The following is a 15,292-nucleotide window of genomic DNA, read 5'->3' as shown; positions in this document are numbered from 1 at the left end:
GAAGTCAATGATCCCTTATCATAAGGTGTCATCGAATTTTGAGACCATGTATAGTGATTGAATTTATTCGGAAGTGTGTAATCCAAATCCATTAATGCATACAGCCGTATGGAGTACACTCCGCTCTGAAGAACCTGGAGTGTACTATGTCTTGGCAGTGCCGTTTAGATTGCCATATCGGGGACCAAAAACTGTTCATGGATTACCCAAAAAGAGAAACAATAAGAGTATAGCGCCAAAGCTTTATTGAGACAAGCCTGAAAACGGAGAGTTGACGTGCCCTAGATATTTGTATCAGCTTCGAGACTAAGGCCTCATCAGTCTCGCAGTAGGACACCCAAATCCTCTCCAGGTCATCATAGACCGCTACCTGTGTGTATACAACTATTCAAAGACTCAAGCAATTGTGGCCCCAGTCCGGTAGCGGTTTGAAGTCAAAATAAGCCCAAGCGCACACGATGATTTGCTCCTTTGGTGCCTTAGTGCAATCGGCTCTGCCCGAGCCACGCGGCCAATATGTACACCCCGTTTTACCTTGTCCGACATCAGGGGGGCACTTTGTGTTAAGTTTAAATCTGTCGTGATCTTGATCCAGTTTTGTCAGTTCTCAAGCTCTCTGCAGTTTCCGCTTTCCCTCCCCCCAAACGGGTCCTCTCCATCCGACTTAACCGGTGCTTGTTCTTCGGTAGTGGAGATATCGTCGTAATCTCCGGAACGATCTTTTCAGCGCTAGATCGTTCTTCGACTCTCCGCAAGATTTGAGATTTTTGTCGCTTTTATCGATAATCGCATAACTTTACAATTGCATACCTCCCCACCGTACATACTCCGGTTAGCCTTCGGAGCATTTGTGGCGACTTTCTTATCTGCCGACAATAGATGACGACGACCCGAAAGATTTGACTACTTGAAACCAGGACACTACTTATACCCCTCGGGTCTTTCCCGTGTCGCATATTCGCCATGGTGCGCATGTTCAATCGGTTCTACGCATTGTCTGCAGTGGCAGTGTGTTCGATTCTACTATCAGCGTGGTTTTTGACGTCACGGCGCTTCCCCGATATCCTCCCTCTAGCCACAGGCCAGTTCCAAGTAGCCAACACATTTGATCAGCGATTAGTAGTTTTTGGAGATTCGTGGAGCGACAATGCAAGCGAAGAGTCGCAGGGGAAGGTATGGACGGAGTGGCTTTGTTCAATGGTAAGTTAGGCTTCGACAACCCGCATCACAATCCTGACCAGAACTAGTTCTCCTGCCATGAAGAAAACCTAGCACAGACCGCAAACCCCCTTCTCAGAGGCAAGAACGTCGGTGCCGTCGTCGATAACGAAGAATTGGATTTTCTAGGCCGGCTGTCACAGACACACCTTGCAGACTTCAAGTCCCAGCTCGAGCAATGGCTAGCGGCCGAGTTAGGGCTGGGACTCTCCGAGGAAGCAGTACGCTCCCGACAGAATCACACCATTTTCGTGGTCTCGTTCGGTGTGTGGGACCTCTGGAGTTTGATTGGCAAAGATTACGACGCAGCAAGCAAGTCGGTCGAGCGTCGCATTGCGACAATTATGGAGCAGCTGGATGAGCTCTCCTCGCGCTGGGGCACGTCGGAGTTGAAGGTTATATTGACGCAGACGGTCGACGTGACCTTCCTACCCGGGTTTGAGTCCGTGGGCGACCAATACAAGGAAACGGTGCGCATTTTGGGGCTGTGGAATAAACAGATCCGCGATGCGGCGAAGGAATGGACACATGGAACTATCTATCTATTTGACACGAACGCTTTTCTGATGGATTGCATTCGCGATTATCAACTCTTTGCAGCTGGCATCGAGGAGGAGAATGGGCTTGGAATGAATTTGGATCCCGGGTGGATGAATGTCGTGGAGCCTTGCGTTGAGAGTGGATATCGGGTCATGATGTCAAAGGAGAAGAAACAGTGTGAGCAGCCTGAGAAATATCTGTTCTGGTAAGTGATCGACATCCCTAGATGCCTTTTTGTACTGACCGGCCTAGGAATGAAATGCATTTGGGGCCCTCTGCTCATCGCCTCATGGCTACGGAAGTTTACCGTGGGATTGATGGGGTATTGCTGAATTCGAACGTGTCAGAACGCCACACCCGACGGGGATTTGCAGCTTAGACATTGTCTACGGAGTAGATCAATGAGTGTTTTATTTTATGTCCACAAAGAAATAACCCGAACAAGAAAAAGCAAGAGAAACAAACCAAATGACAAATGTGATCTCTCGCAAGGGGAAGCAGTCGGTACCCGAAAGTCAAACGCACTATATCCGACTAAACTTGATGCGGGCAAGCAATGGCCATGTTCACATGAATTATTGAGGGAGTCCAAAAAAAAAATTGTGGAGTCTCAAGGCTTGAAAAAGAAAAAGGTACGGTAGTACCGTCGAAGCAAAGACTGGAACATGCAGTAGTTAGACCCAAGTATCCGAAACAATGATAGGTTTACAGGGCGATCAAAGAAAGGTGGTATTGTTCGAGTCGTTAGGTGGATTAGGTAAAAGGATCGACAAGATGAGATCATCCTGACAGCCGATTCAGAGATGAAAAATCACGCACGTTCAGGGCATAAGTAGTACTAGCATAGTGTATAAAATTGAATATAATCACACAAAGACAATCACATCACAACAAAGTCTAAACAAGATTGAATTTTTTGAATAAAAAAGTGATTCATATTTTGTTTGCTCCTATTCATCAATTCATTTCCCATTCTCCTATTTCTCTTTTTTCTCTTTGTTTAATTTGACGGGGAACCGATTTACACCCCGGTCCAATGATCATTGAGGATCAGCTTTGGCGGGAACAAGGGTAGATAGCCCGATCAAGCGGGTCGCCGCATCCGGAGACAAAGAAAACAATGGCCTAAGCCTCTAGGCTCTGAATTTTTTTTTCTTTTTCTTTCCTTTTTTTCTCTTTCTTTGGATTGATACCTTATTTCTTGGTTGAAGGATACCGTGCCGTTGGTATAATATCATCAATCATCATACCTAGGTACTCCATATAGCATATAGAAACAACACGTGCATATGTACCTATGTCACGTAGGTAGCTACGTAAGTTTGAAGTAGAAATATGCAATTATAACAAACACGTTTCGGTACTTTTTTTTCCCCCATTCTAGATTTAATTATTTTCGTCCTGTTTTCTCGGTTGGCTCGGACAAAATAGCAATCTGGAGCTATTGTCAAAGAATTAAGCCACTTGACAAGGATTATAGTGGGAATCCCCAACGGAGAACAAAGAAACCCGCGCTGTTTAGGGCTTTTGTCCAAACGCCAGTATACTTCTCTTTGTTTAACCCCCCGGTCCTAGTCTGGTTTGATTCACTTTACTTCTTATTGGGATTAATTGCATTAATTGCATTTTTCCTATGGCTCTATTTTCTTTGTCGCCCCTCACTTTTCTTTATTATTTCTGGCTGGACAGCCCTTCCTTTGCCTTCTTTGAGCAAGTTCGTCTTCGAACCCGTCATTCACTTTTCTATTAAATAAATGTCTTACGATCGAGTTCTCCCCAATCCTGTTGCTCTACGCTATGAAACTACTCAAGTCACTCCTAGATCGAGCAACCTCCTCGATCACAAAATTATGAACGATTTACCTCAATCTGTCACTATGCATACTAATCCCTCTTCAAGATATGATGCTCGATCAACCGGAGTATCAAAAATTCATCAACATATGTCAATGAAGCTTCCAGACTCCAAAATGGGCAAGCCCGTGGGACCCATACTTACAACCAAGGAATTACCGCTGCGGGAACGATCAGATCGATCATCCTCATCCTCTGCCAGCAGCGGCAATAGTCCTGTCAAGTCAAAAGAGGGTGCCATGCAATTCTGTCTATGTCAGCCGGATCCGAAAATCCCCCGGCCTCGTAATGGTGAGTCGATAATGTCCGCACCGTCATTGCAGCTTGGCAAGTGCAATTTTCGATTGTTTCCTTTTTGGTCTTCGTGGCCAGGTCTGATCTGTCGAGCACAATGTGGACATGACTAATTCGTGTGCTACTAGCTTTTATCCTGTATCGTCAACATTATCAGGCAATGGTTGTGGCTCACAACCCCGGCCTGGCCAACCCTGAAATCTCCAAGATCATTGGAGAACAGTGGAGGTCTCTTTCAGAGGATGACAAAAGTAAATGGAAGGCACTTGCAGAGGTAAGCTTCTATGATAACATTGTCCCATAAATCTGGTTGCAATTGCTGATAAATATCACAGGAAGAAAAGGCTCGTCATCAGCAGCAATATCCAGACTACAGATACCAGCCTCGGCGGTATGGTCGGGATGGCAGTGCACGGTCAGGCTCGGGCATCGGTCACAACCCATCTGGTTCATCAAACTGCAACCGATGTGGTGGTCGATTGATGAATGCACCAGCTTCACCCATGACCCCATTCACCCCGAGTAGTGGCCCTGGGTACCGCTCATCATCCGCATTCGCAGTTTCCTCACCACACTCAAGTTCGGTGTCAAGAAGCATCAAAGGCCACGAAAATAACACCTCCAAACCTATGAAGCTAGGCCACCTGGACTCACGCCCTCGCCAGCGACAATGGGAAGAACCCAGTGGTCGTTCCCCAGATAACAAGCGCCGCAGGGTTTCCCAGGGATCATTCCAGCCAACTCTTCATCGATCCCACCGAGACCGCAGCCCCCATAGCGCAGTACCGGGCACACCACACTCACTGGCATCAGGACCCTGGAGTGCTCGCCCTGACATGCCAAACCGCCATCTCCCAATGATCCAACCCCAACGACCCTATTCCGCTCATCCAGGTCCAGACCCAAGTCTGAAACTTCCACCTCTCCAAACAACAATGACCCCAATGACCCCCCAAGATAGCGCCAACACCAGTGTGGAAGCAACAGTGATGACAATCCCATTCCTCAATAAAATCAAAGTCCTCGCCAAGATCTCACCACCTCTCCTCCCCTCCTTCCACGACAGCCCACCAGCTCGCGGCCCAGTGATCGCAGTAGACGGCCAAGACCCATCCCTCGTCCAAGCAACCGTCTCATACCTAGAAAACGCCCTCAAAAAAGAACCCAAATACCACGTCCGCGTCTTCGACGGGCCAGAAATCAAAGCCCGCAAAGAAGGCCAAATGGGCGACGCAACAGTTGACTACCTCAACATCATCTCCGCTTGGCACCGCATCTCCGATGAAGTCATCAGCTTCGTGAAAACCATCTCCCGCGCCGGCTCAATCGACCACTCTGTGGACGAAGACCCCGTCCCAACCTCAAACGTCTCCCCACGAACCCTCATCCCCCAAACCGCCTCCATGACCATAAACTCCCCAGCCCAGTCCTCAGAGAACGGCTCAGAAGTCAGCGCCGGCTCGGTCTCCTCGCACCACTCCATCCCCATTGCCGTGGTCCCGCGATATCAGCTCACAACGGCGGATGCATTCGCCTGCTCGACGCCGATTGGCGATTCGTACGCGCCGCTAGACCACTGGCAGTGGATGGCGTCGCTGTGGCGCGCGTGCGTTGGTCCTGACATTACAATTTATGTTAGGGAGTGTGGGAAGGAGGAGCTTGAGAGGATGGGACCTGTTGAGGTGCGGTTGCAAGATGCGAGGACTGTTGTATTGCGGAAGGTTGTTGGGAGGGATTTGGAGGAGAAAGCGCTCAGACGGATGGGCTTTGAAATTGAGGACTTCTTGACGCAGTAAGCGATCGGGTAGCTTTTTATGAATTGGAAAAGTGTAATGCATTTTTGTGGTGTTGATAGATATCTGGTTTGGTGGGATCATCGCGTGTCTCTCGATTTGAATGGAAGAATCTGAATGAGATAGGTATTTATATATGAGTTTTGTATCAATCCTTCAATGCATATGTATAAATCTCTAAAGTCGTGACTTCATTTTGCTTTGGTAAAGGTTTCTACTTCCGTGTTCCCATATATATTTCAGCATCAAACCGCTACCTGGGTACATCTAGCAGTACTTAACGCTTTGGATGGTCTCTCCCGAGGTCATTTCGTATATTCACTTCCAAGGTTTTATAATATGAATTAGCCTGCAAGTTCCTCTAAAATATTTCTTCTATCTCACTATTTGACTAGTTATGTGCTTGTTGTGTTGTTTCTGCCTGAATCTTCAGGTGACAACATTTCTTCGTTAGTTAACTGACTATCGCCTTAACTATCGCCTTAACTCTCGCTCTTAGATGGGGGTTTCGCCCACTTTCTTCCACAACTCCTTCTCATACTGTTTTTCTGCTTTCAAGACACTTCATAGATCGAGCACGCTCGGACCGTGATCTACACTTCAAGGCGGTCACTCTTTTTGCCAATATCTCTTAGCGCCACACAGGCGGATTCTTCGGCTTACGTACTTCTTCATCTCAGGGCCGGCGGCCCCCAAGGTTGGGACTGGGATCCAGTTGGAGAGTCTTTCCCTCATCGCCATGCAGTCAAGTTCAAGTACCGCTGGCAGGTACCTACAAAATGGGCCAATCTTATTGGACCACCCGCCCTCAGGACTTCCTCGATCTTTGTCTCCATTCACTCCATCTGCTAGCGTAATTAAAACCGAACTGGAAGAATCAGCCAATGTGACAATGCTACCTGTTCATGAAAGTACTACAAACCAAAGACCACCCAATTACATCCCGGTAGGGTCGTTGAGCAAGTCCCAAACCTCCGAGAGCTACTACCCTTCGGAAGACCTCGCGTTTCTGGAAAAACATCATTGGATTCACACATCCCCTCACCAACAGCATGACAACATTCAAGTCTCCGTTCTTCCACAAGACGTGGATCGCGCAGTTCAAAATCTTAGTAAAAACCTCAAATCTAAGCTTAAATCCAAACTCAAAGGGATTATGGCCAAAATCGACAATTCGCGTGATGCATGGCTTGGCTGCTCCGATGCTCGTCCCACCCAGCCTGCTAATCTGGGATTAGACTACGCAGAAGACGAATCTTTGTGGTACATTTTTAATACTTTGCAAAATCCCGATCCTCTCTCGCACCAGATGCAAGATCCTGACGCTAAGCAGGCCATGGAGGTCCTGCTCGACGGCTCAGCCGATCTGGTCCATGGTCTCAAAACCAAGCTCTTCCCCTATCAGCGAAGATCGGCTGCAACCATGATCCAGCGAGAGGCACAGCCGTCGAGGGTGCTTGATCCTAGGTTGCAGGCATTGCACGGCCCGACTGGATCGGAATTCTATTACGACAAGATTGATGGCACTTTGCTCAAAGACAAGAGACTGTACGATGAAGCTTGTGGAGGTTAGTTGGATTTCTCCTTTTCTTTACCACCCTATTTCAAACCTCGATACTCCTCCTTGTCTCAAAGTGATGATAATTCCATTTTGGACGAATATAGATACCTTGATATACAATTTACTGACTGCGTTAATAGGAATCCTGGCGGAGAGTATGGGATGTGGCAAGACACTGATATCCCTCGCTATGATCTTGGCCACTCGCGGACATATGCCCAAAATTCCTGTCGAGTATCAGACACTGAATCCCCCCATCAGAGCGCAGACTGGCACCCTGAAACAGATGGCTGCCGATTTTATCGGTCGTCATTCCGTGAACTGGAAGCCCTTTTTTGATGAACGCACCAGGGAAGGGCAGTTCCATGAGAATTCTATCAAAGCATGCGTGAAATACACTGGTTCTTATATCATACCACCCGAAATAACTAAGAATCCATCCCGGAATAGTGCATCACCATACACCCGGGAATTGGCTCGGAAACTTCGACTTTGCGCTGGGACAATCGTCATTGTCCCACAAAACATGGTAGATCACTGGGAGAAGGAGATTAACACTCACACCAGCGGACTTAAGGTTGCTGTGCTACGGCAATCATCGGATCGGATGCCAACGGTAAACGAACTGATAGATTTTGATATTGTTCTGTTTTCCAAAAGTCGGTTTGAGCAAGAACTTCCGGCGAAGAAGCACATTCCGTTGAAACCGGGCCAAACCGCTCTCTACGAGTCGCCTCTTCTTGGTCTGCACTGGCTAAGAGTAATTGTCGACGAGGGTCATAATGTTGCCAGCCAGGGAACGAGACTGACGGAAATGCTGAAACGACTACAATTTGAACGCCGCTGGGTTATCTCTGGAACCCCTTCGCCTGGATTGTACGGATTAGAGGTCAAACTCGCTTCGCACGAAGCAGACACCAATGATCAAGAGCCTCCTGAGGATATTGCGAATGATGTTTTGCAGAGCCAGAAATTGATGCCCAATGCCATCAAAACGGAGAATACAGATCTTGAAAAATTACGTGATATAGTGATTACGTTTCTTGATCTCAAGCCCTGGTCGAATTCGAATAAAGACGATCATGCAGACTGGAGAACTTACATCATGCCAATGGACAGAAATGGGAGACGCAAAAAAGCAGCTTCGCTGCGCGCTACTCTTCAAAGTCTCGTCGTGCGGCATCAAATGAATGTGATAGAGCAAGAGGTCCCTCTTCCCAAACTCTACAACAAAGTGACATATTTGGAACCCACATTCTACGACAAGTTATCTATCAACATGTTTCTTTTCACTATTGCCGTGAACGCGATCGCATCTGAGCGCCAGGGCCGAGATTACCTGTTTCATGGTGGAAGCCGGAAGTATCTGAACGAGTTGATCGAGAACTTACGACAGGCTGGCTTCTGGTGGGCCGGCTCAACGCAAGCCGCCGATTCAATCGACACTGCTCTCAAGTATCTGGCAGCAAACCAAGAACACAATATGTCTTTACCAGATATAGAGCGGTTGCATCAGGGAATTCATATTGCCAACACAGCACTGAATTCCCCCAATTGGGATGGGTTCAAAAGCTTGGCTGAGCTGGGTGTCTTTGTTGAGGATTTCCCGGAGGATTTCCGCGGTCTATGGGCTATTGAAAAGGGTGCATGTAATAACCCTTTGCTAATGGGAGTCACACAAGCTTGCCGGGCGCAGCAATTTGTGACGAAGCATCTCCGTTCATCTGACCCCACCGAAGGGTTTTCGGGCGCTGGCATCAAAGCCCGCGGTGAAATAGCACTCAGCAAGCACCATAGCCGTCCAGGTGCACCCGACTCGACAAATATACCAGCGACTCAAAACCAGCAAGTTGGCAGCGCCAAGCATGCGAACAAAAGATCCGCCAGAAAGACGTTCAACAAGAAAATCTTCCGCTCGCTTCCCCCAGACTCACCACTGAAGCAAACCCGACTGGTCGGCATAGCCTCCGCGAAGCTGCGATACTTGCTCGACAAAGTGCTAGAGTTCAGCGAGACCGAGAAAATAATCATTTTCTACGATAATCAAAACACAGCCGCCTGGGTCCAAGACGGGCTGGAGCTAATCAATGTGGAAACTCGCCTATACGCGAGTCTGAGTGTGCAGCCGCAAGAGGAGCGGACCGAAAATCTGAACCTATTCCGCGAATCCGAAGAAGTGCGCGTTCTTTTGATGGACCTCCGTCAAGCCTCACACGGGCTCCATATTGCTCAAGCGTCGCGCGTGTTCATAATAAACCCAATCTGGCAACCAAACATCGAGAGCCAAGCCATCAAACGAGCCCATCGTATCGGCCAGAAAAGGCCCGTGTATGTTGAAACCCTTGTACTAAAAAATACCCTTGAACACCGCATGCTCGACCGACGCAAGCAAATGTCCGATTCGGAGTTGAAGCTTGCCGAGAAGAGCCTTGTGGCTGATGCCACCATGAGCGATATCATCCAGAACGAGCCATACCAGCATATGGAGGACGAGGCTGTGTCTGGCATGGCGCGCCTGGACCATCCAACTGGCTTTTTTGACCGACACAGGCTGCCAATTCCTGATGACGAAGAGGACCAGCCTCCCGGTCCCATGAAGCGCAAGAAGCTGGCGGCCTTGCTGTCCCATGCGGATGCTTCGAGCCCTGGTTCCGCGAGGTCTTCGGCCAAGCGCCCACGAATTGGCTTTGCGGAGCATACCCAAGTCTTGGGAGATGGGCCGTTGAATACAACCCAGCATGTGCCTGTGGCACCGAGCTCTCAGGTGCCTATTACCAACCAGTCTCGGGTTGGATTTGCTGAAGGCTCGCTTGCCGGAGAATTACCAGACAGGGGAAATGGCCCGAGGGTAGCATCGCCGATTTTGGTCACTTCTCCTCCTGTGGTCAAGCGAGAGTGGGATAATGGAGAGAGACGGATATCCTTGTTTGGGCCTTATGAATGATCTACAATGCTGCGCTCTAGCGATGTTAGAAGACTTGTTATTTGATATTCAGTGTGTAATAATACCCATAATACATAATTATGCATGGAGATAGAAGCCAACCAGGCTATTTTTCTGTAGGTGATAGATCATACACTTAAGGCTTGATACATGAGACGTAGTTCCACCTAAAAAGATTTGACAATCTTGCCATATATCTATACGTTTGGGCGTCTTTCTATCGGTCTTTCTTTCAGGTCTTTCTAAAATATCCTCTGCAGTCTCTTGTCATTATCGTTTTAATTCTCAATATGTAGCAGCCGACCATTTCCTTAATATATCAATACTAGCTGTTTCTAGATTAGTGAGACTCCATGTAGAAGAGCTAGCCAAGAGATATCTGGATTTTTTTAATGACTCGATTGAATTCCATTTCATTATTGTTGTACCATATGGATGTTCGATATTTGATACCGTGGTATCTGTGACTGCATCTGCAGAACGTCCCTGTTTCTCAAGCCAATCGCATCCTTCATCCTTTCTTGGTAAAGATGTTTACTACTTCCATGCCTAACTAGTATCGACCTCGAACAACGGGGCCTGTCCATCCAAGAAAGTAATCAATGCGGTCTCTCAGCGGCATCGTACCATTGTTCTGAGTCTCAGCGTGGACGAATTCCGGCTCTTCGATCATGGGTAGAGTGACCTCTTGCACTGGACTAGTATAAGTGAGGTTGGTGACGTTGTAGTTGTCTGTGGTGTTCACTTGGGGATGAAACAAAGCATGAACATAAGTCATAAACAGCCCATTGCGACAATAGGGCGAAGTCAGCTCGGTGCAACCATGACTGACAAGGATGTATGACAAATAGAGCGTGTGCAGAGAGGCTAGGAAGCAAAATACATCAAAAAGAAATTTGATAGATGCCCACGTTCGCCGCCCCAGGCCACCCAGAATGTGGCTTGCCTTTTTGGACTTCTTTGTGGGCACTTTCTTGAGCTCCTCTGATATCCTTGATTCACTGAATGGACTGGTTTGACTTTCGGCATATGTGCAGGGTGACTGAGGACTGGTCGGCATTGGAGGGACATACTGCTCGCCGAGAGCGAATTTGTTTTGAAGATCTATCTCAGGTCCACCGTCCTCTGTGTTCTTGATACGCGGCATAATCACGGCCTTCCCCCAAGGAACTGGAATGTGGCTTTCCCATTGCAAGGCAAAGAATTTCAATATCTCAGGCGGACATGTTATCTCAATGTGAGAAACACCAATTCTGGCATCGGAAGCTAGGTTCAATAACAGACAAGGTGGGCCGGAATCGCTTTCTTCGAGATGACCATAGTACTTGCCTTCCGGCCCACCGTGCAAGTAAATATGGAAACTGCACTGTTGACTGCAAAATGCATGATTAATGAGATCAATGGAACACAGGGCAGTATATAAGAGTGCGCGGCTCGATGATTCCCCAAACTCGGCGCCCTCAACCTCAGAGTCGGCAACCTCGGGCATGTTGAGACGGAGGACTGAATTGATCTTGTAGTTATGAATAAAGCCGTAGTGCTCCGCGCTGCACTTGCGAAGTGGAATCACGAGGTTTCTACCCAATATGCTCTTGCCTGTAGTGAACTGGGCCATCAGGCAATTTTCCACAACGACGCTTCGCTTAAACGGTGAAGTGCCGTACTCCATTCCCTGATTTGGAGTTGTGCGGAAATAAAGATATCCAGACTCGGAGCCACCAGATTCGGGGAAGCTAGACTCCGAGGAACCGAGCTGAGGAAGGCCTCTCAGATCCAACTCCCACCAATCAAGTGATTTACCCTTTCTCAAAATTACTTCAAAAGTAACACAAATTCGGTATTTCATCGGCTGAGCATCGGGAGGAGTCTGGAAATACACAATCCCGCCTTCCAGAACAAGACTGGGCTCATGCTGGCTGCCATCCGTTTCGTCAGTGTCTCCAGTCTCAGCAAGGCTCCCGTTGCACACCCGCAAAGATTCAGACAGGTTATCGTCATCTCGAATTGCTATGTTCTCTTCAGTGGGAAGATTGGCATCTGCACCTTTATCTGGGAGGGATCCTGTGTTGTTTTTGTCAGACTTGCTGAAAGAACTCTCTGGGCTTAGCATGGGAGTTTCATAATCCGGAAGGCTATGAACCTTGAAGCCCTCGGGATTAGTAGTAGGTGTTTCAGTAAAATCAAATCCCTTGATTTTGGACTCAAAAGCCTGAGCAAAGTCTGGCAACGGGCTATTCTCAAGTGAGAAATCCTCTTTCTCCAAACCCGCAGGCAGCGAGACGGACATGGGGATGAAGCTGAAAGTTGGCCTCTTACCAGCCTGTAGTGACTCTAAAATCGGGCCCGATGATTGCAAGTCCAATTCCGTCATTAAAAGCTTGCGACGGCTCTCAATGCCCTCATCGTCAGGGGGGATAGAATCAGGTAAAGATGCAGTCTTGGCAGATCTCTTGCGAGATTTCGGGGAGGTCGCGCAATCCAAAGAGTCAACCTGAGTATACATATCCAGTTGATTGATACCAGGACCGAAGGAATCAACCGAGGCCAGGCTGCCATCTCGGTGAGATAGAGGGGTTCTGGAATGACTTTTGGGTGGGTTTGTATATTGATCTTTGAAAGGGTCCTTGATAGGGTTTTCATCAAGTCTGTCGATAGGAATATTGCATGAACCGCCACCATGGATGACAACACTGCCGGATCCCGAGTCATTGTTGGCAGATGTCTTCCATGTATCGCTTGAAGATCGATCGTTCCTGGGTTCAAAATAGTTGTGCTCGATAGGCGGGGTGAAATCTTTGGTATCACAATCATTCTGGGCAGGGTCTAATGTTTCTCTGTTCTTCAAGTAGATGAATCGCGACGGGCCGTTGACGACTTGGGCATAGTGCACGTTCAAGATAGGGAGATTAAGGCTTGGCAAGCCCAAAGCCTGTTTGAGACAGTTATCAGCTCTGTGCAATGCGGTGGATGAAGTCTGCGGATACTAGTCTTGCTCACATCGAGGGTTATTTTGATAGCCACGGGTTCTTCTGGTCTGCCATTCCAGTCGCAGAAGACATCAAGATTGCTAAAGATCCCGGGTAGCTCCGTAGAGTCCATGGTGTGATAAGAAAAGTACTTCAGGGGGGAGATGTCAGTACAAAGAAAGAAGTGAAGATGGAAAGAAGATGGGAGAACATGAGGAGAGAAAAAGAGAAGAAAGGGGAAGGAAGTCCATACTAGAAAATACAGCCAAGATATGGAAGGTGCAGAGTGTCTCAAGAGTTTGAGAACAACTTAAATTAAAATTACTACCCTACAATGATATAAGGGCATAGTAAGCTGCTATATACTGACAGTTAGACCAGGGCTGACAAGAGAATCGAAAGAATATAGACAGACACGGAAAAGAAATTGGAAAAGAAAACAAATAGAAAGACGCGCAAACGCATAAGAAGATAGCAGTATAGTGATACATTCAAGAGTGTCATCTTAATAGACATATTGTATAGCTAGGTTTTTCCAAGGTTATTCTGTGAATCCTAGTAGACATCCTGGTATCTACTGGGGGCTGCAACGTCCTAATACTTCATGAATGAGGATCGCTTCTTCTCTAGTCCCTCTATTCTAAACTAGATAGTTACCTTTGCTCAAGATAATAGTCTAAAATCAAACCAACAGCCCACCTAAGGACAACATCCATCTCTGCGCCCCCAGCCCCAGGCGCAATTTCAACCCCAACATCCGTCCGAACCCTCGTCCCATCACCAACTCTCCTCACAAGATCAGCTTCAGCCTCAGCTCCAACCAAGCTTTCACTTGCATCATTCTCGTCCGCATCGGCAATTAACAACCAAGCATGATCCCCCACATACCGAGGCCACACAACATCATCCACATACCCAGGCGGATCAACCCAAAAGTTCTGCGGGGGACGATCATCCTCAGCTTCAAGATCAATCTCTCCGGCATTAATTTCTGTATCCGCTTGCTTGGACTCTGATTCCACCGGCTCCGGCGCCGGCCCAATAGTCACATACCCACTCCTTCCCTCCCGCCGCTCCTTAACAAGCTTGTACGCAGCAGGCAAGAAAACATGAAGATTGATAGCGTCGTGAACCGGACGAAGAACATGATCCTGTTGTGCGGGCGGCGCAAAAAGTAAAAAGCCTTCCAAGAACGCAATGGTCGGATTCTCGCCCGTTGCACTCAATCTGCTCTCAACAAGACTTTTCAGTTCATTAATGACCTCGTCCGTAACTCCAGACTCAGTCCTGTCGTTCTGATCCTCCTTGCTGCGTAGTCGGGGAGGGAGAGTCCCGTTTTCTCGGACGTAGCGGAGAGCCTGGGAGAGGAAGGAAAGGTCGATTGCGGCGGCTGTGTCCCAGTCCTGGATTGTTGCGCCGGAGCGTGTGGTTGTGTAGGGGATTCTTATCGTGTCAGTATCATGCAAGATATGAATGTTTTGTTCGACGTACTTGTCATCGGGAAAGTAGAAGTCGTCTTCGTGGATAATAAATGTGTTCAGGCGCTTGTCTGATGCGGCACTTTTCGCGCCGTAGAAGATCCGCTGGAGCAGACGGGCCAGGGTTGTTTTGCCGCTGCTTGAGGGACCAGATATGCCGATTATCACGGCTTTCTCTCTCTCGGACATATTGTATTTTTGTTTTGGGGCAGAATAGAAGATTGGAAAAATAGAAGATTCGGAGAATAAGCCTGAATGAGGGGTTGAGCTCTTATCGGTGTTATCGTTATCGGATTTGATACAGCCCTGGATGCCGCAGCCGGCCCTAAAGGTGGTCTACGGGTTGTCTACCTGCCCTGTATATGACGGAAGAGTGAATTGCTATATGTTCAACAATCCAAACGGGACTACCAAGAGACCTCAAAGGATACACTTGTGATTAGAAAGATATAAAAAAAGACCGCTGGAGAGACCTATCTATAGGATAGGAAGATGATACTAAAGTGATATTTGAAAATGTAGGGTCTCTAGAGGGAATGAACGTTCAAGAATAGGACATTGCATTTTCCTTCTCATACATCATCAATTAAAAGAAAAAGCTGCAAAGCAACCTAAAGGAAAGGGCTAGTATGTACAAGAAGGGC

At 47.8% G+C, this 15,292-nt stretch overlaps 5 protein-coding genes across 5 annotated transcripts; 3 read left to right on the top strand and 2 right to left on the bottom strand.

Annotated features, from left to right (window-relative positions):
* Positions 1 to 963: 963 nt before the first annotated feature.
* On the top strand, positions 964 to 1,967 carry N7529_004115 (uncharacterized protein; the record flags this gene model as incomplete). The annotated part of the gene is made up of 2 exons (XM_057239642.1): positions 964 to 1,173; positions 1,248 to 1,967. The coding sequence occupies 2 exons, from the start codon at positions 964 to 966 to the stop codon at positions 1,965 to 1,967; spliced, it is 930 nt and encodes a 309-aa protein (XP_057098937.1).
* Positions 1,968 to 3,512: 1,545 nt separating this feature from the next.
* Positions 3,513 to 5,702, top strand: N7529_004114 (putative HMG box transcriptional regulator; the record flags this gene model as incomplete). Its single annotated transcript, XM_057239641.1, has 3 exons — positions 3,513 to 3,903; positions 4,035 to 4,180; positions 4,242 to 5,702. The coding sequence occupies 3 exons, from the start codon at positions 3,513 to 3,515 to the stop codon at positions 5,700 to 5,702; spliced, it is 1,998 nt and encodes a 665-aa protein (XP_057098936.1).
* Positions 5,703 to 6,438: 736 nt separating this feature from the next.
* On the top strand, positions 6,439 to 10,204 carry N7529_004113 (DEAD/DEAH box helicase; the record flags this gene model as incomplete). The annotated part of the gene is made up of 2 exons (XM_057239640.1): positions 6,439 to 7,267; positions 7,365 to 10,204. The coding sequence occupies 2 exons, from the start codon at positions 6,439 to 6,441 to the stop codon at positions 10,202 to 10,204; spliced, it is 3,669 nt and encodes a 1,222-aa protein (XP_057098935.1).
* A 553-nt stretch (positions 10,205 to 10,757) lies between these two features.
* On the bottom strand, positions 10,758 to 13,303 carry N7529_004112 (uncharacterized protein; the record flags this gene model as incomplete). The annotated part of the gene is made up of 2 exons (XM_057239639.1): positions 10,758 to 13,133; positions 13,202 to 13,303. 2 exons carry the CDS (start codon positions 13,301 to 13,303, stop codon positions 10,758 to 10,760), a joined length of 2,478 nt encoding a protein of 825 aa, XP_057098934.1.
* Positions 13,304 to 13,823: 520 nt separating this feature from the next.
* On the bottom strand, positions 13,824 to 14,837 carry N7529_004111 (ribosylnicotinamide kinase; the record flags this gene model as incomplete). Its single annotated transcript, XM_057239638.1, has 1 exon — positions 13,824 to 14,837. The coding sequence occupies one exon, from the start codon at positions 14,835 to 14,837 to the stop codon at positions 13,824 to 13,826; it is 1,014 nt and encodes a 337-aa protein (XP_057098933.1).
* Between the last annotated feature and the right edge of the window lie 455 nt (positions 14,838 to 15,292).

Source organism: Penicillium soppii (assembly GCF_028829465.1).
Source record: "Penicillium soppii strain IBT 18220 chromosome Unknown utg000004l, whole genome shotgun sequence".
Lineage (NCBI taxonomy): Eukaryota > Fungi > Ascomycota > Eurotiomycetes > Eurotiales > Aspergillaceae > Penicillium > Penicillium soppii.
The sequence above is the reverse complement of the archived record's forward strand: the minus strand, read 5'-3'. Positions and strand labels throughout refer to the sequence as shown.